The sequence below is a fragment of the Phocoena sinus genome, chromosome 13, assembly GCF_008692025.1.
Source record: "Phocoena sinus isolate mPhoSin1 chromosome 13, mPhoSin1.pri, whole genome shotgun sequence".
In the NCBI taxonomy this organism is placed as follows: Eukaryota; Metazoa; Chordata; class Mammalia; order Artiodactyla; family Phocoenidae; genus Phocoena; species Phocoena sinus.
In genome coordinates, this window is record NC_045775.1 from 6155787 (window position 1) to 6176366 (window position 20580).

Below are 20580 nucleotides of genomic sequence, written 5' to 3' on the forward strand. Positions count from 1 at the left end.
CTAGGATCCTTTTTCCATCATATTTTCTAACCGGTTATTGCTGATATAAAGGAAAGCTATTTCACTGTTTTATACTTCTCTTGTATCTATTTTCTGAGGCCAACGTGAAAGCTAACAACCTAGCTTTTCAACCTTTCTGCAAAAAGAAGCTTCTTTTAAGAGGTGAGCCCCTTTTATCTAATCAATATTTTAAATGTATATTCAACCTATCTCTCTCTCTCTCATTGCACACACACACACACACACACACACACAAAATCAGTGTTCCACACCTCTGCAAGTAACACTGCCCTGTACAAAACAGTTCGCATGCTATTCCTCAGCAAGAGCTTGGCTTCCCTTTTCCAACTTCAGGGCAACGGGACAGCTTAGCACAAAGAATGGTTCCCTTTATTCAGTTCTACCTTCTTCAGACAGCCAGCATTTTGGATGGCCACCATATCTATCCTAATTAGGGTCAAGTCAGGATCTTTTCTGCTCATGTGTTGTAACACACTCAAGGCTTCTAAATGCTTCTTTTCTCTTCTGTGCCCATTAAAATAAGAGTCCTTTATCTTAGTTCAGCCTCGATGGTCTCCTTGAGCTGATGTGTCTCTGTCTAATCTTTATCAGTTCACTGATAATGGCCAGATGTTTTCTCCTAATGGATAAAAATCACACATTAAACTGGGAGTTTTATATCAGGTTGTCCACCTTTAAAACGCTATGTTATTTCTCTTTGACATACTTCAATATTTTAAATTATACTTAAACATTTAAATGAACACTTTAATTTCATTAAAATACTTAAAGCCATGTCACACGCATTTTGTTCTTAATGTAAACTATCCTCTAAATTGTGGGGTCATGGAACTAGCCTTTTCCAACAGAATGGGAGAAAGCATGGCATGCTCTCTCTTTGCTCAATTCACTGCTGGACACGCCCCCTCCATCTACATAATCAAGAGGATTCCAGAGACCCTGAAGGAGGCAGGGCCACAAGAAAGCAGGAGCCTGGTTCCCTGAATGACTGTGCAGAGCAGAGGCCCCCTCCTCACTGGACTGGACTGTGAATGGGAAATAAACCTTCATTATGTAAAGCCACTGAAATGATGTCGCTGTTCTGACAGTGTTAGCCTACCCCTAGCTAGAGAGTGACATGAGTTCGGAACAGCAGATAAAGTAAATAAAAAAGGTAATGACTAAGATTGAAACAAAGGAGGGGTTACAAGGATCCAGCAAATACTGGGTCTCACGAATTTGTACTTGTACCAATCCATACTAATAAACTCAAGTCAGCTACGTTAAACTACTTATTAAATCTGGCGGTTTAAAAATATAAGCAGCTAGTTCCTACTTTCGTTATACTAGGATGACAACACGTGACCTGGGTTACCTCTCCAGGTTCACCAAGATTTTCATGGTGGCCCAGTACATTTATTGACTCTGCTCAGTAGCTCTTTTCTTCAAGAATTCCTATTATTTATAAGCTAGATGGCCAGCATCTATTCACTTCTTCTGGATGCCAGGTGTATTTCTCAATTCTATTCAATATATTGCTAATTTGACTAGTGTTTTAGTCTATTTAATCAATTTTGTTTTGTCTTGGTTTTGTTTGTTCTTTTGGATGCAGTCTCCTTTCATCCAAGCCTGTTTTCAAAATCTGTTTAATAAAAGTAAAATCCACTTTGATCTCATTAAGGAGAGAAAGATACTTCATCTTCTGAAATTCTCTTGTTTTATAACAGTGATTTTTCTCTAAGCTCATAAAACTTTGGGCCTTTTCTATTGTTGAACAGTTTTTTTTCATAGATGTCATGATTTGTTTTATTTTTTCCACTTACTTATCCTCAAGTTGGATTTACTGGTCATTTTTTATCCTGTCCAGATGACTCAAGACTGACTTAAAAGCAGGTCTTCTGTATCTTGTTCAACAGAGAAATCTGTCAGGTTTGACATAAAGACTATAGAGTTTTATCTTCGACTTCCCCACCTGGTACCTAGGTGTTAGCAGGTGTCCCTTTATAAAGATGGTGAGCAAGTTCATTCGTAAGGACTTGGACTGCATTTATCTCATAATAGACACTCCATCAGTTTTGTTACAGGGAAAAGACCTCTCCAGTACCAAGGAGGGACTCAATCTCCTTTGAAGGAATAAAAGCCAGAAGTTATTTCTACCACTCAGTAGAATACTGAATATAAGAATGTAAAACATTCCATAGGAGCGAAATGCACAGAAGTAAAATACATGCTCAAGTGCCCTCTCTTGGAAATTCAGATTGACAAAGCTCGTCAGAGGACCTCCGGTCCAAAGAAAGTCCCACAGCGTGCTCAGAAGCAAGAACAGGCAATCAGATGTGAAATGACTGTATGAAAGGGACTCCAGAGAAAGGAAGAAGGAAGGAAAGGACGGAGGGAAAGGGGGGCGTGAAGGAGGGAAGGTAGCAAGGATGCAGGCTCAAAGGGGCTGATTTTCATTAGTTATAAGTGATTGCAGAAATTTCTAACAGAATTAGAAAATGCTTTCAATATCAGAATGCTGTACCACAAATTTAATTGCCGTATATTTAGCAATTTTGTATAAGTCAATTTTAAAAACCAGGTTATTTTTGTGACTTATGTAGCACTACAAAAGACCACTTTCCAAGAAGAAAAATGCTAAATTCGTAAAAGGATTTTCAACTAGCAGAGTTTTTCATTTGAACTACTAAATGCAACTATATTTTGTCCTTTAACCAACATGTTAGAATAGACAAACAGGCTTACCCTGAAAAATCCGCAGAATATTGTCCATAATCAAAGATATAGACTCTAGTAATTTGGCATACTGTGAGGTAACCCAAAGCAAACACAAAACAATATCTGGAAAACAAAAATAAGCTAGATTAGTGAAATAAAAAGATTCATTTTGTTAAAGAATACATTTTAAACTAATTTATTAACTATATGATATGGTTCAAAGAATTAAACATTACTAGATCTACTCCACAAATAGCCTTCTTCAATAAGTTTTAAAAATCTTTACTAGTGTCTGCTTCAGTTTACTTGAACTTTGTACCATCTTCAATGGTAAGTGCATTTAGTTCCTACCTTTATACATTTTTTCCTTCTCAAAAAACTCCGTACACCAAATTATGTATCTGAAAGTCATGCTCACAGCATGAAACTGAACATGTTGAGTATTGATATCTGTTCTATTTATTCCTCCTTCTTCTAGAAAACAAAATCTAGTATGAAAATATTTGGCTGAAATATACATCAAACAAATTCTTAATAGGATTTTTAAAACTTGTCCTCAATTGTCTAAAATCATAAACAGTGTGGGTCAGGTGGTATTTACTCACATTTTAAAACATGAACGTTTAGTAATTTTCAGTCTTAAGATGTATGGGAGAGAGTTACAATAATGAAACACACAGTATGGGAAAAAGAATTTACATATCAATAGAACAGAAATCCACAGGCTCTAGGATACATAACATTAACATTGCATAAAATGAAGGCTGCAATGCAAATTAGCAGGAATGGATTGATTATCACCTAATTAGTTAACCATGTGGCTGGGGGAAGGGAGTTGTATCTTCATCTAAACAATTCTAGATGGATTAAAGAATTATGAATACAACATAAAACCAAATCACAAAGGGGCTGTGGATAAATACTCAAACATTCTCAAATTGGCGAAGGACTTTCTAAACATACATAACGAAGAAATCAACGGAAAAAGACCAACGTATTTGGCTAAGTTGAAACCTTAAACTTCTCAGGTTGGCAATTCAGGAGCTTTTATGAAAAGATCCTTTCAAACTTTATACCAGGAGGTAATTCCGATCTACTTGGATTATTCCTGAGCAAAGAAAAAGGGGGGAAAGCTTCCTAATTCAAATGATTTACGGAGTTACTATATTCCTGATAGCTATATCTGATAAAATGGCACATGTGCATACCCACACACAAAGCGCTGAGAAATCAAACCTAACATAACTTCTGAATATCATGTAGCAGATCGCATTTTCCAAAGAGGGCCCCATGTCACATGCTCTTCTACAACCTGCCCCTCTGGCCCCCATCAGGAGGCGGAGTCTCTGTCTCTACCCGTTTTGAATCTCCGGTGGCCCTCTAACTGCACTGACCACTAGACTATGGCAGAAGGAACACTTTGCTAGTTCAGGCGCAGCCCATAATTAGCCTGGCAGTTTCTCCTTCCTGCCTTTTGGAAGTTGTTCGTCAGGAAAAAAGCATGACTGCCCCAAGACCAACACATGTACAGGCTCTGGAGGAAGGGAGTGTCAAAGAGAGTGAGGTGCCAGAAAGCACTAAGTCTTTAGACATGTTATGTGAAGAAGCTGACGTCAGGTGAAAAAGAGGGCTCGATTCGGTTGGACCTTTCCCGAATTCCTGACCCACAGAACAATGAGCACTTTATTTTAAGCCACTGCATTTTGATGTAGTGACGTAATCAGAACAGAAATTGGTAAGTGAAAACAGGGCTGTAGGACAGGGAGCAGGTGGCAGCAGGAAAGGTCTCGAGGAGATTGCTACCGAAGACCTAAAGAGCAGGAGGGAAATTCTAACTGGAAACAGAGAAAAGGCACCCCAGGTTATACAGTGACTGGGGAACATTGCTGCCTGCTGTAACGTGGAAGATAAGAAAAATACCCAATAAAAGTACTGAAAGATTTCTCTTAGATGCATACAACAAGGTACAGGTAGAGAGAGATGAACTAAAAAAGAAAATGTGCAGGGTTTGAGCAGAATTTAGGAAAAATAGAAAGGGCCCAGGATCGTCTTTCTTGTCAGCAAAATATTCTTAAAGTAATCAGAGTAAAGATGAAGTCAAGGGTCTCTTGATGACACCTCAGAAAGATTTAAGGACTCAACTTTATAGAACCTCTTAGATTTAAAAAAAGAGTTTCTAAGAATCTTAAGGGTATATACCTCTTAGACTCTCTACGAGGCAAGAACTTTTTTTTTTTTTTTTTTTGTGGTACACGGGCCTCTCACTGTTGTGGCCTCTCCCGTTGCAGAGCACAGGCTCCGGACGCGCAGGCTCAGCGGCCATGGCTCACGGGCCCAGCCGCTCCGCGGCATGTGGGATCTTCCCGGACCGAGGCACGAACCCGCGTCCCCTGCATCAGCAGGCGGACTCTCAACCACTGCGCCACCAGGGAAGCCCCTGGGGCAAGAACATTTTTAGGAACCTTAAGGATGTGGTCCCACAGCACTTTCAGACCAAATTAAAAAGGAGACTATCAAAAAGAGATCTGCGGGTGCAGCTTTTGTCTAATGCAGGGCGTTATAATTAGATACACGGGAAGCCCACATCATTTTTAAGGGAGTTACATGAGATTGGACTGAAAGGGAGAGACAGCTCAAAATGAAAACAGATCTTTGGGTGCCCAACTATCTACTGTTGGGTAGTAGGCTAAGAAAACTATTCAACTGCAAAATCCGGCTATTTCTTATGAAAAAGGAAGGAGAGCTCAGGGTGTGGAGTCAAGAGTCTAGAGGGTGAATCCAAGAGCCACAAAGAACCACTTGCAGGGACTAGGTCTGGGCCCTAATCAGGGAAGTGATAACAGGTGTCTGTCTGGAGTTCACAATTGTTACGGACCGGGGATTGCTAAGTGACCTGCCTTCCCCTCCTATTTGAACAAAAAGGTCTACAACAGCTATCCTATCACTGCTCACCACTGTATACTGGGTCCACCAGGGGCCTCTTTAGTTTAGTTTACTGGTCCTCACATGGAGAAGAACCACAGCCAAGAAGCCTCATCCATACTAGACCTGACTGAGATGATGAGACAGAGATCTCCAGCTTGATGCCATAATGAGAGGAGACTCTGGGGGATCCTGGGAGCCAAGTAAGTGCATTTTTCATGTGAGATGACTGTGAACTTTGGGAGCCAGAGGACAGAAGGGCTCCTAAGATTGCTGCCCCCAGTAACGACCCTCCCTGTTGCACATGTAGCTCTGCACCTCAAGAGTTGGAATATAATTCTCCTCACCTCGAATCTGGTTGAAATAACTTGGTTTACCAACAGAATACAATGGAAATGACTTCCTGCAACATCAAGGCTAGGTCATAGGAAGTCTTGCTGCTTCCTCCTAGCTTTCTTGGAATGCTTGTCCTTGGCACACTGTCTCTGAGCCCAGCCGTTACCTACGAGCAGCTCAGGTCCACATGGAGAGGTAACATGCAGGTGCTCCAGTCAATCATCCCAGCTGATCTCCCAGCCAGCAGCCAACATCAACTGCCAGCCTTAGCAGGAAACCTTCTTGATGTCAAGCAGTCATGCTTTCAAATAACTGCAGTTCCAGCCAACATTTAATAACAACCACATGAGACCCTAAGCAAAAATTGTTCAGCTGGGTCTACTCAAAACAGAATACCATGAAAAATAATAATAGATCACTGCTAAGACACTAAACTTGGGGTGATTTGTCCTGCTACACTAGATAACTGAAATAATTCCTTAAAAAGAGTTTAGCACGGGCTTCCCTGGTGGCGCAGCGGTTGAGAGTCCGCCTGCCGATGCAGGCGACACGGGTTCGTTCCCCAGTCCGGGAAGATCCCACATGCCGCGGAGCGGCTGGGCCCGTGAGCCATGGCCGCTGAGCCTGCGCGTCCAGAGCCTGTGCTCCGCAACGGGAGAGAACACAACAGTGAGAGGCCCGCATACCACCAAAAAAAAAAAAAAAGAGTTTAGCACACGAAAACTAATTGTAATTTAAAATAAGATACCTCAATCAGGCAGGGCTTATTGGATAAATGCAAGAATGATTCAGTAAAGGAAGACTAGTAATATGTATCATCATAGTGGTGAGTGAAAGGGGAAAAACAGTTATAACAGATACATAGAAAGGCAGTTAATAAAATTCTATTATGTTTCCACAAAACAAACAGAACTCAGTAAACTAAGGGAAGAGGATGCTTTCTTAACATTAAAAAGATCTCTCAAAATATTCAGTACTTTGTTGGCCCTGAAACACTAGGAATTCATGGGGGAAAGCATATGAAAGTTTTTGAAGTGGGAAAGAAGAGGTATATGTGTTAGTGTAAAATAACTTACTTTTAGACTTATTTTGAAAATTCAAATAACATTAGAGTCCACTCCCCTCAGATCTCTAAATTTAGCATCATCCCAACAATACTTTTTTTTTTTTTTTTTTTTTTTTTGCGGTACGCGGGCCTCTCACTGTTGTGGCCTCTCCCGTTACGGAGCACAGGCTCCGGACGCGCAGGCTCAGCGGCCATGGCTCACGGGCCCAGCCGCTCCGCGGCATGTGGGATCTTCCCAGACCGGGGCACGAACCCGTGTCCCCTGCATCGGCAGGCGGACCCTCAACCGCTGCGCCACCAGGGAAGCCCCCAACAATACTTTTAGTGGAACCTGATTAGTTGACTCGCAAGGTCTTCTGGAAAACTAAACAAACATATGATGAGGAGGACCTGCCCTCTCCTACCAGATAAAAGAATACGTCACGGTGATTCATAATGCAGTATTGATGCAGAAACAGGCCAAAAGGTTAACCTTACAGAGAAGAAGGTTCAAAAAAGAGACTCACTGTACAACTGAAAGCTTTGGTAGTTATAACGCTGGCATATGAAATGAGTGGGAAAAAGATGAATGAGGCAAACGAAGTGTAAAATGTTAGCTCTCCTTTCAGAAATGAAAATAGTTTTCGAGTTCACACTACACACACATACAAAAATCCAGTCAGACTGTGAAAAAAAATAAGACAGTAAAAAGTCTAGAATAAAACACAAAAGAATATCCTCAAATTTCTGGAACTGAGGAAACCTTCATAAGCATGACAAAAATCATAAATGCCACAAAGACAAAAGGTGACAATATTTATTATATAGAGATTATTGGAAATTTCTGTATGAGAGATGACAGAAAATTAAATAAGTAACAGAAATTATCTACTACATGTAGGTTAATATCCCTAATGATGAAATTCTACAAGTCGACAAAGAAAGAAATTAAGAATTCAAGTGAAAAAATGGATGAGAATGTGAATGGTCAAATTATAGAATAAAAAAATTATAACGGCCAGTCCATTTAGGAAAATAAATTAGATTCATGATAAAGAATGACCAGAAAATAATAATAATCATCCAGAAATGCATATTAGAATTATAATACTTATCCAATATAAAAAGTTTAAAAGTAGATAATACTTTAAGACTGGCAAAAGTTTAAAAGTAGGGACTTCCCTGGCAGTCCAGTGGTTAAGCCGCCGTGCTTCCACTGCAGGGAGCACAGGTTTGATCCCTGGCTATGGAACTAAGATCCCACATGCCATGCACAGAGCAGCCAAAAAAAAAAGACTAGTAAGACTGGCAAAAGTTTAAAAGTAGATAATATCCAGGAGGGAAAAACAGGCATTCGCAAACATAGCTGGTAGGGATGAAATTTTAAACATCTTTTTTCGGTAGGTGATTTTGCAGCATACCTCAGAATTTGTACATACTCTTTGAACCGCCAATTTCACTGCAAGAAGTCTATCCTAAAAAATAAAAATACTTATATATATGCACAAGGATACATACAAAGATATTCACTAAAGCACTGTATTTAATGATAAAAATGGGAAACCAGCTAAATGTCTCCAATGATATTAGCTATAATAAATGTAAATAATAAAATAAATAGAAAGCCACACTATAGCATTCAGTAACAGTGAATAAAGAGATATCTATATGTACACACAATGAAAGCCAGAGTCAAGTGGAAAAAGTAAGCTAAAGAACACTGTGCTTAAAATGCAATCCCATTTTAGGTTCTCTATATACGTACACATATGTATGTATATATATAAACATATACGGATATATCATGGGAAAAGTTCTAGAACAGAACTGTAGCAGACACTCTAGGCTGACTCACTCCATGTGCATTTCCATCTCTGTTCACCCTTGCTTTCCTTGCCTATAGAGGCCAAAGGCTAAATATTCCATTTCCCAGCCTCTCTTGCCATTAGAGGTGGCAAGAGACACAGCTCTGCCTATGAGGTGTACGCAGGCGTCTGCTGAGGTTCCTGGGAATGTACGCGTCTGTGTGGCCCATGGTGGTGGCCGTCTGCAGGAGTGTTCCAGATCCGGCTCATACCAGCTTATGAAAGCTGTTAATTTTTCAAGAGTTTTTGTAAAGTGGTTGTTAAACTCAGCCATTACTAAAAACTAAATGATATAAACATAAGATGAAAGAAATTATCTTTCAAAGGTATTAAATGTTCAAACTCATCACTTCTCAGTTACTTCTTGACTTTTGCTATTTTCTCTGCTCTTGAGGTGACTTACATCTCCTGTATCTGTGTGGTAGAGATAGTATGTAATTGTGAGCTACTGAGCATTTCTTCCCAATTCCACATTCAGGGGCATCAAGTGAGTAGCTTTAAATCCACCGTGGTGGAAGTATTTACACCTTGAAAACTGGCAAACACTATAGAATGTTTAAAGCAGGGATCATCAAACTGAAGCCTGTAGGATAAATCTCGCCCCCTCCTTGTTGTTACATAAATGAAATTTATCTGACCACACCTATGCCCGTTTACATACATATTGTCTATGCCTGCTTTTGCCTTAGAAGAGCTAAGCTGAATAGCTGCACCAGCAACTGCACGGCCCTCAAAGCCTAAAATATTTACTATCTGGCCCTTTATGGAAGAAGTTTGCTGAGCCGAATTAGAAGCAATGAAGAGAACGCCAATAACGCACGTTAAACTTGTAAAAGTATGTCATGACCTGCAGCCACTACATAGTGAACAGTCCAAAAAAAAGAGGAAATCTTATTCTTCCAGTATTTAAAAACTGTTATTCAGTTCAACAAAGAAGTTGCTCTTACTCACATTACGGACAAGGAGAGTGAAGTGCCAACATATATCTTTATTGCTTCACTTTCAATTTACTCATTAATGTAAACAAAAATATCAACCGACATTCATAATGGAATAACATTTGTTTGCCCATGATGTGAGGAACTTCTTTACTGAACTGGAAGAAAATCTGTAGTCTAATTCTGTCAAATCATGGTTGAACTGCAACCACAGATGAGTTATGAGTTTGTCAAAAGTCAATGAAAGCATTCTGTGAGAATCAAAGAACAAGAGGGGATACACGCAGCTGGTGTGGCGTGAATTCCTTCTGCCCAGAAGACGGATCTGACTGCTGCTGCAGCAACCATCTTGCATCCGTGAAGTAGCGATCTAACAGGCGAAGGACAGCACCGCAGAACGAGAAACCTGCTCCTTTAATAAACACTGCTGAGCAGCTACACTGGCTCTGAATAACCTAAGTCCAGAAAAAAATCTCAGGTGGTTTTTTTCTGCAACTGAAATGTATTCCTAAATGATACCAAAGCACACCCAACTTTTGTTGTTATCTTTTCTTCTGAGATAGGCTGCAGGAAAGGGTGATGGGGAAAGCCCCTGATTTTTCAAGTTCACACAACAGCAGAGGAAAGCAGACATATAAGCCATACGGGCACGATATTCTTATAAGTGCTACGGTCACTGCATGGGTTTCACTGAATGTCTTCAAACAGAAAAATATGCATGCAAATAAAATCCAGACAGACATGATCTAGATTTAAATAATGGCCCCATCACTTTTTACTCTTCCTATCTGTGTGATCTTAAGAAAGTTTCTTTAATTCTGAACCGTAGTTCTCTCCCTTATAAAAGGCAGACACACAGGGAGGGAGCCTGACTACGCTAACTGAAATCACTGTGGTCTCGCCCTCCTTGCAACGGACCAGTTTACACGTGGGCATAAAACTTAAGTACGGTCAATGAAACATGACACAGAGCTTTTGGAAAGGCTTTCTCCTTGAAGTAGGACACTTGCTACTGTCATGTTGATAAGCCCAGCTTATAAAAGGAGCGAGCCTACAGACAATATGCTGACATGGCGAAGCAGAAAAGCTGTATAGAACAAAAAATAGAACTTTTGATGCCCTCATTAAAACTGAGTTGCTGAGTTAACCAACAAGAACTGCCTTGCCTCAGGACTTCTTGCTTCAGGAGGTAAATCTTCCTGTACTGTTACACCATTATTCCACTATGAGCTGGGATTTCTACTCTTTGCAGTTTTTCAAAGCACCCTGATATTATCATCACTCATAACAAAATTAAATCAACAAGATTTGAAGAGTTCCAGAAAGAACCTTTTATTATTCATTAAAATATGAATGTTGAATGACTGCCCCATTTTAAAAAGAGAAACCACATCTTAAGTACTCATTCTCTAGATATTAGATACAAATTGGAAATTGTTCAGGGAAAAACAAAGTGCTCAGGGACTATGGAAACTAATGGGCTAGCAATGCTGTGAACTGAGAAAGAATTTCTCCCCAAATGAGGAAAACAGGCAACATCAACAAAAGGTTCAAAATCTTGATGGGAATAAAGACAAAGCCTAATAAATGAGTAGCTGTTTTAATGTGCTGAAATCAAATTAAACTGTTCACTTTCCAAGGTGCCTGAACTCAGATGGCTTTGGGTGCTGTCCAAATTCAGGAAAGGTCTGCATATCTGAGTACTAATTGCATTTTCTCCTTATTTTGCCTTCCCCACTGTCTATACTCTCCAAGGCTCTCTTTGAAATCTTGAAATCAGGTAGCCTAAGTCCTCAAACTTTACTCTTCTCTTTCAAAACATTCTGCAGTCTCTGCATTTCTAAGTAATTTTTGAAGCCACTTTAAAAATACAAGGAACACTGTAAAACAAAAAGTAGGTAAGCAAACAGAGAAAAAAAATTAAGGAGACGGGCCTCCCCGTCTGGTGCTGCAGCGGTTAAGAATCCGCTTGCCAGTGCAGGGGACCCGGGTTCGAGCCCTGGTCCGGAAAGATCCCACATGTCGCGGAGCAACTAAGCCCGTGTGCCACAGCTGCTGAGCCTGCGCTCTAGAGCCCGCAAGCCACAACTATGGTGCTCTGAGCCCTCGCGCCTAGAGCCCGTGCTCTGCAACAAGAGACGCCACCACAATGAGAGGCCCTCGCACCGCAGCGAGGAGTGGTCCCCGCTCGCTGCAACTGGAGGGGGCCTGAGCGCAGCAACAAAGACCCAACGCAGCCAAAAATAAATAAATAAAATAAGTACATTTAAAAAAATTATACAGTGGAACTTTAAAAAATAATTAAGGAGAAAGTAAAGTTAGTATTCAGATGTTACAAGTGCTGTGCACGTTAGACACGTGGATCAATGAACAGAACAAACAGTCTAGAGATAAAGTCACACATACGTGGTGAATTGCAATTCAAAACAGAAAAGATGGTATGTGGACAAATAGTGCTGGGACAAATGGATACACACACGGAAGAAAACTAATTTCAACCCTTGCCTCATAGCACACACACAAAAATTAACTCAGAATGGATCACTGACATAAGCATAAAAACTAAAACCATAAATCTAGAAGAAAATATTTATAACCTTAGGCAGGCAAAGACATCCCAGAAAAGACACAGAAAGCTCTAAAGTATCAAATAAAAAATTGTTAAACTGACTTCATCAAACGTTAAAAGTTCTATTTGTCAAAAGTCACCACCAAGAAGACGAAAAGGCAAGTCACAGGTTGGGAGGATATATCCACATACCTGCAAAAGACTTACAACCAGGAAACAGAAAGAATGAATTATAAGATAGTAATAAAATTCAAGTCAGAAGGTTCGAATAAACGTGTCCCAAAAGAAGATGCACAATTGGTCAAAAAGGCAAGAAAAGATGCTTGACATCATCAGTCAGGAGAAATCTAAATTAAAATCATAGTGAAATTCCACTGTACACACATTAGAACGACTAACATTGAAAAGACAGATAAAACCAAGTGCTGATGAGAAGGTAAACGACTGGTGCTCTCACACATTGCCTGTAGGAGTGTGAAATGGCACAACCACTTTGGGGAAGTCTGGCAGTTCCTTATATGATCAAACATACTCTTACCCTATGTCCCAGCAAATCCTCCCTAGGTATCTACGTAAGAGAAATGAAGACATATATCCATAAAAAGACTTGTACAAGAATGTTTTAGAACTTTTATTCCCGATAACCCAAATTTGGGATTTTTTTTTAAATACATACCATTTTTTTTTAAGATTTTTTTTGATGTGGACAGTTTTTTTTTTTAAGTTTTTATTGAATTTGTTACAATATTGCTTCTGGTTTTTATGTTTTGGTTTTTTGGCTGCAAGGCATGTGGGATCTTAGCTACCTGACCAGGGGTTGAACCCGCACCCCCTGCTTTGAAAGGCAAAGTCCTAACCACTGGAGCGCCAGGGAAGTCCCCCAAATTTTGAAATAATCCAAATGACCATTAATAGACAGGTGAAAGGATATGTAAATGGTGGTATATTCACACATTGGAAGGGTAGTCAGCAATAAAAGGAACATACTGTTGATCAACACAGGGACACGAATGAATTTTAAAACATTAAGCTGAGTTTAAAAAGCCAGACACAGAAGATTACTTACTATATACTTCAACTTATATGAACTTCTAAAACAGGCAAACTAACCTATGGTGATAGAAAGCAGACAGCTGGTTGCAGGGGACTGGGCTAGAATGATTACAAGGGGAATGAAGGAACTTTGGGGGATGAGTGAGGTGTCCTGTATCTGGATTTGGGTGGTAGTTACACAGGGCTATACATTTGTCCAAACTCACGGAACTGGTGGTTCTATTTTGTTTTAGGTAAATTTTATCTAAATAAAGTTGATTTAAAAATTATTTGAGGGCTTCCCTGGTGGTGCAGTGGTTGAGAGTCCGCCTGCCGATGCAGGGGACGCGGGTTCGTGCCCCGGTCCGGGAAGATCCCACATGCCGCGGAGCGGCTGGGCCCGTGAGCCATGGCCGCTGAGCCTGCGCGTCCGGAGCCTGTGCTCCGTGACGGGAGAGGCCACAATAGTGAGAGGCCCGCGTACCGCAAAAAAAAAAAAAAAAAAAAAAAAAATTATTTGGAAACAAATTGTACAATCTCCATTGCAGATTCCTTCTCAACCTGGGGCTCCAGGGTTCAGTCCTCTTCTCCATTTGCACCTATTTCCAAAAGGATTTCCAGTTCCATGATTTTAAGCTATGTAGGTGTTTACCTACTGCTGTATACCAACAGCACCCAGATTTTATATCTCTAGATTAGACGTGTCTCCTAACCTCCAAACTCAAAGAATCAACAAGCTACTTAACATCTCTATTTGGTTGCCTAACAAGCATCTCAAATTTATCATGTTCAAAACAGAAATTCTGACCTCACCAAAACAATTCCTCTCCCTAGTCTTCTCTGTCTTGATTAATGGCATCATCTTTCACCCAGTTGCTTTGCCCAAAAAACTAAAGTCATTTTTGATGTATCTCTATACTCACATCCCATATCCGAATCTTCATATCCATCTTCATATTTCACATCATGTATGACCCACATCCATATTCAAATCTATCATCAAAATATATCCTGGACTGAGTAATTCCCACTGGAAGCAGGTCCAGGCCTGGACCACTGTAAGAGCATCCTGACTAGCCCCCTGCTCCCACTCCCTCCCAAGTCTGTTATACACACAGCATCCAGAATGTTCAGGACTTGCCAGCAGCCACCCACCACACTTAGAACAAAATCCAAATTTCTTCACGAACTTTTGTTGCCCCAGAATCTAACTTTAAAAAAAAAAAAAAAAGTTATTTCTTTGGTTCTACGGGATGAATGAAACACATTTACATAGGCTTCTATTTTGATAACTTAAGAAATAAAGAATTATTTAAGATAGATGAAACTAGAATATTACTGAAACTAGAATATTACTGAATATTACTGAAGCTTAGAGAAGCCTGGCAACACTGAGATCACCCATCACACATGCACACAGGTGATCACTGGAATTCCAGCAATTTGAGGGAGGATAAGTTAGTCACCATCGGTGTTGTCTCAGGTTGGTCACGATTTGCTGAAACAGGGCTCCATTTCACTTTAAAGTTAACTGTGTTCTTTTATAATCGTTTCTTGCTAAACCGTCCTGAGTCTTATTTGATTCCCCTCCGTCTCGATGGCCCTGCTAAGTGAAAACTGTAAAGCTGACAGAAGGTAAACTCAGGTTAAAACTGCTAGGGGGTCACAACAGCCTTTAAGTCAGGGGTCAAGTTTTCTTCCAGTTGGTATCTCCAAACCTTACCTCTACTTCCCAGCATATAACCCTGCATATCATAGGTTATTATGTAATTTTGAAGAGAGACTCCACTCAGTTTAAAAAGCAAACACCTCTAAGTAAATACTTCTCCAAACCTACACTCCGTTCGTTTCAAAATCTATTCCAAAATTACTATCCACAATTACATATTTCCATTTCTAGAATACACCATTTCAAATTAAATAATCAAAACTATAATTCACTTAATCTAGTTATTTCTACATTTTAATCTATTTAAATAGCAATAAATGTAAGCCAAGAACTGTTGATACAAAAAAGCAGTAAATATTGGCAGGGGGTGGACACTAGATTTAACTCCAAAGATGGCACTAGTGAGAAACAGAGTTTGCAAAGTACTTAATAAATGATTTACAGGATCTTAAAAATAGACTTTGGTAACAAGTAACCAGAAAACTGTACAATACTCATATTAACTAACCAGAGAGACAACTGGCTAAAATGCTAAATATGTACACAGGTAAAACTTTTTGCACTAAAAATACAACAGTCATGTGAATACAAACACAATTATTAGACATAATGAGAGTTTGCTGACCTATGGGCAAATGACGTAAAGCAAAGGTGAGTGTTCTATTTCTGGGTGTATTTCAAAACAGGATCTTAAACCTGATAAAGTCAGCAGAGACCTGGAAAGATGACTGCTTAAAAACTGTTCAAGTTTCCTATGTAAAAATTTACACTTAATCAAGTCTGTTCGTTTTCATTTAGTGGCCATTATGTGCAAGGCAACCTGAAGAGTTATTTTTCTATGGGGTGGCATTCGGAGGTGGCCTAAATATGAGGCTGTTATTCTAAAACCAGCAACCTGGAGCGAGCTCAGCCTTTCCTTCGCCTCTACTTTTATGAAAGTAACACATGCACCATTTCAAAGTCAAAGGGTTTGACACCGGTCACCAAGACAGAGCCTTCTACAGCCCTACACCCCACATGCAGGCTCTGCTCTCCAGTGGCTGCCAGGCCAGTTCCCAGATCCAGCCCTGGACTTGGCAGGACAGACTAGCTGGTCCTCAACAGCACCATCCTCGCAGGCACTTAGGTTTCGGCTTCTTATGCCATCTCCAGCCCCCGTCTTGTAGTTTACACCTCTTTGATGTTTCACTACCATTTAAGTGGAGTTTCAGATAAATGTGTGTGTTTAATCTGCTACAATTAACTGGAAGTCTCAAAACTTAGTTTTATAACCATCATCAAAACATCAGTTTTCTAAAATCTTTTTGATAGTATCTGCATTTTATTCTAATAGGCCATTCTAATAGGTCATAAATTTAGTGGAATTTTAATAAATGTGATCCTTAACGTTTCTTGTTCTTTTTACTTTGTGTACAATAACACATTCTAAGATATATTATTTCTAGGACTTCCTGGTGGCACAGTGGATAAGACTCCATGCTCCCAATGCAGGGGGCCTGGGTTCTATCCCTGGTCAGGGAACTAGATCCCACGTGCATGCTGCAACTGAGAGTTTGCATGCCACAACTAAGGAGCCAGTGAGCTGCAACTAAGGAGCCCGCCTGCCACAACTAAGACCTGGTGCAACCAAATAAATAAATATTTTTTTAAAAAATACATTATTTCTGCTAAAGTATTAGAACCAAAGGTTAAGTTTATCCTCAGGTAACCAATAGGTGACTATCAACTATCTAACCGCATGATGTCTTCAAGAACCGAGTTGAAAGCCTCCTTCCACTATCACCACATTTATAAACACACCCTCTTAAAGATACACAGTAGCCATTCTTCACATTTTTAGATCACGTGTCTCATCTCTTCCCAGAGTTGGTTTGTTAAAGATGTCACTTTGACTCCACACACTTGCCTTTTATAGAAGGAACAGTAAGATATGGCTTCTCCATCTCAAGAACCTGACATCGAGCCAGGAACAACGGTCACAATGTCTGGCAGCCGATCGTGACTGCAGTGCTGGGTTTCCCAGGATCAGCCATCAAAATGCCAGTCACCCGTCTCACTATGTCTGTTTAGAGCGTGTTAATCGCATTTTGTGAAAACTGCTCTCTTAGATGCCCGTATCCTTCACTAGACCGCACTCCTTGAAGACTTCAGACATCTGTGTGTCTGAGCCTGGCGCGGTGCCTGACAGAAAGAAGGCGCTCTGTGAAGAGGCAGAACAGAAGCAGCATGAAAAGATCATCGCAGGCCAGGGAACCAAGTGAAGGCTCCCCTCGGGAGGACGGCAACAACATCGACGTAGCTGCAAACACGGAGCAGGACAGGCACAGAAAAGATGACACCGCCCAGTCAGGCTGAGTGCCCAGGGCCAAGACTGGTCAGCCTGACGCCTACCTAGTGAAAACTGGGAGAAACAACAGGAAATGAGCTTAGTGGGTAAAATGGATTCAGAGTTTTCTGAAGGGCCGTGAGTTTCTCGACTGAGTATTGAGGCTATTCTCCCACAGGCGTCCAAAGATTTTTGAACAAAGAGCAATACGATGAAATAGTTTTTAGGCAAATAATAAAGACTAACCCATATATATGATGGATGGTAAGACAGAAGGCTGGGAGTCAGAAGAGCACTTACACAGCAGGAGGAAATAAGTTCCGAGCTAAGACAGGGGATGGGACAGCAAATGCTAAGGATTTCCTAGGAGGAACTAAAAAATATCTCGTAACATACCGGCTATAGAAACTAAGAAGAAAAAGTCAGGTTTGTAAATTAGGGTGTATCAGGAGAACACAGAAGTCGATTCTGGAGTGAAGACTGGCCCGGCTGGAAAGCTGGCTTGATCTCTTCCCAGCTGGTGACTCCAGCCAAGCTGTTCAATGAAGCCTCAGTCCTCTCCTCTTTTCCATGTACATTTTTTCTTAGATGATTTCACTGAATTCTAAGCCTTGAAAGCCTAACACCAGGCTTGTCTGCCTGCTGTCCCGACACGAATATCTAATGAGGCCTCTCAGACTTAACCTGGCAGAGAAAGCCCTCCTGCCCAGTAAGCGGCTTCTCCCTCCATCCCCCCCATTCCCACCTAACACAGTCCACCCGGCCGCTGAGGCCAGAAAAAGTCGATTCCTCCCTTGTCGTCACACCCCACAACCAATCTGCAATCCAATCCCTCTAGTTCTACCTCTGAAACTGAGCCCGTATCTACCCACCCCTCCCCATCTCCACTGCTACCCTCCTGTCTCCCATCTGACTTGCCCGCTGTCTCTGACTGGTGGTCCTTCCACCACACCCACCCTCTAACAATCCTAGCCACACAGAGCAGCGGGAACAATGTTGTGACACTACTTAGAATTCCCTGGAGGGCTCCCACTGCACTTAAAACCACAATCTGTTACAAAACAGAAACAGAGGTACAGATGTAGAAAACAAATTTATGGTTACCAAGGGGGAAAGTGGGGGGAGGGACAAATTGGGAGATTGGGACTGACATATACACGCTACTTAGATAACTAGTAAGGACCTACTGTATAGCACAGGGAACTCTACTCAGTACTCTGTAATGACCCATATGGGAAAAGAATCTCAAAAAGAGTGGATATATGTTGATGTATAACTGATTCGCTTTGCTGTACAGCAGAAACGAATGCAACATTGTAAATCAACTATACGCCAATAAAAATTGATTTTAAAAAAACAAGCTGGGCTTCCCTGGTGGCGCAGTGGTTGAGAGTCTGCCTGCCGATGCAGGGGACACGGGTTCGTGCCCCGGTCCGGGAAGATCCCACGTGCCGCGGAGCGGCTTGGCCCGTGAGCCATGGCCGCTGAGCCTGTGCGTCCGGAGCCTGTGCTCCGCAACGGGAGAGGCCACAGCGGTGAGAGGCCCGTGTACCACAAAAAAAAAAAAAAAAAAAAAAGCTAACTAACTGCAATCTGGCTCGGCCCACCTCTTTGACCTCATTTTTACACCACTGGAGACCTTGGCCCACCAGGGACCAGCAAGGCTGGAGCTCTTGCTGGGCTCTGAATACTCCCAACACCGGACTCCTGAGAGCCTGGCCCAGTCTCCTCCATCTGCCTCGAGGGCTCTCCCTCTGGTTCCATGAATAACTGGCTCGTTTGCATCATTTAATTCTCAACTCATCTAAAGTAGCAGCCATGTTCTTTCATTCATCTCAGTCTTGGAAATAACATTGATTGAATGTTGTGTTTACCTGTTTATTGTCTGTCTGGTCCCACGTGAACAATAACTCCAGCAAGGCAGTCCTGCTCGCGGCCACTCCTCCCACACCTAGAACCGACCACGGCACACAGAAGGTACTTGGGTACCTAACGCGGACTTGCTGACGATAGCCCCAAGTTCCCCATTTTTAAACTGGGTTGTCTGGCTTCTTATTATTAAGTTGTAAACGTTCTTTATATTTTCTGGACATAAGTCCTGTATCAAATATATGTTTTGCAAATATTTTCCCCCAGGGGCTTGCCTTTTCGTTTTCTTAATTTTTTTTTTTTTTTTTTGGCCATGCAGCTTGTGGGATTTTAGTTCCCTGACCAGGGATCAAACCCAGGCCCTCAGCAGTGAGAGCACAGTGTGGAATCCTAACCTCTGGACCGCCAGGGGATTTCCTTTAATGGTGTCTTTTGACGAACAAAAGTTTTAAATTCTGATGAAGTACAACTGATCAGTTTTTTCTTTATGGACCATCCTTCGGTGTCATATCTAAGAAGTCTTTGCCTAATCCAAAGACATAAAGAGTTCCTTCTATATTTTCTTCTAAAGTTTTATAGTTTTAGCTGTTATCAGTAGGGCTATGATACATTTTCAGTTAGTTGTGTGAGGTAAGGCCCAGGCTCATTTCCTCACATATCCAACTGTCCCAGCACCACATGTTGACAAGACCATCCTTCCAAATGAATGGCTCTGGAGCTTTTGTCAAAAATCAAGTGACCACAAGTCTAAGGGCTTATTTCTAGACTCTCAATTTTGTTTAAACCATTTACATATCCATCCTTATATCATTATCACAGCATCTTTATTACTGTAGCATTACAGTAAGTTTTGAAACCGGAGAGTGTAAATCCAACTTCGTTGTTCTTTTTCAAAACTGTTTTGGTTATTCAAGTTTCTTTGTATTTCCATATAAATTTTATGACTGGCTTGTCAATTTCTACCATAAAAGCCTTCTGGAATTTCTGTTAGGGATTACAGTGAATCTGTGGATCAGTTTGGGGAGAACTGCCATCTTATCAATACAAAGTCTTCCAATCCACGAATATGAAGTACCTCTCCATTTACTCCTCTTTAATTTCTCTCAGGGATGTTTTACAGTATTCAAGTGCACTTACATTTATTAAACTTATTCCTAAGTATTTTATTCCTTTTGACGCCCCTGTGAGTGGAACTGTTTTTGCACTTTCACTTTTGGAATATTTGTAATATATAGAAATATAGTTGGTTTTGTATACCCATCTTGTACCCTACAACTTTGCCAAACTCATT

The 20580-nt window shown here is 40.9% G+C and overlaps 1 protein-coding gene across 3 annotated transcripts in view; it reads right to left on the minus strand.

Annotated features, from left to right (window-relative positions):
- The window catches only part of MBOAT2 (membrane bound O-acyltransferase domain containing 2), a 120150-nt gene that overhangs the window by 27656 nt on the left and 71914 nt on the right, over positions 1-20580 (minus strand). For all 3 annotated transcript variants that reach the window (XM_032653270.1, XM_032653272.1, XM_032653271.1), the window contains one exon: positions 2746-2841. In XM_032653270.1, the coding sequence (XP_032509161.1) occupies positions 2746-2841 (96 nt within the window). The remainder of the gene's footprint in view (positions 1-2745; positions 2842-20580) is intronic.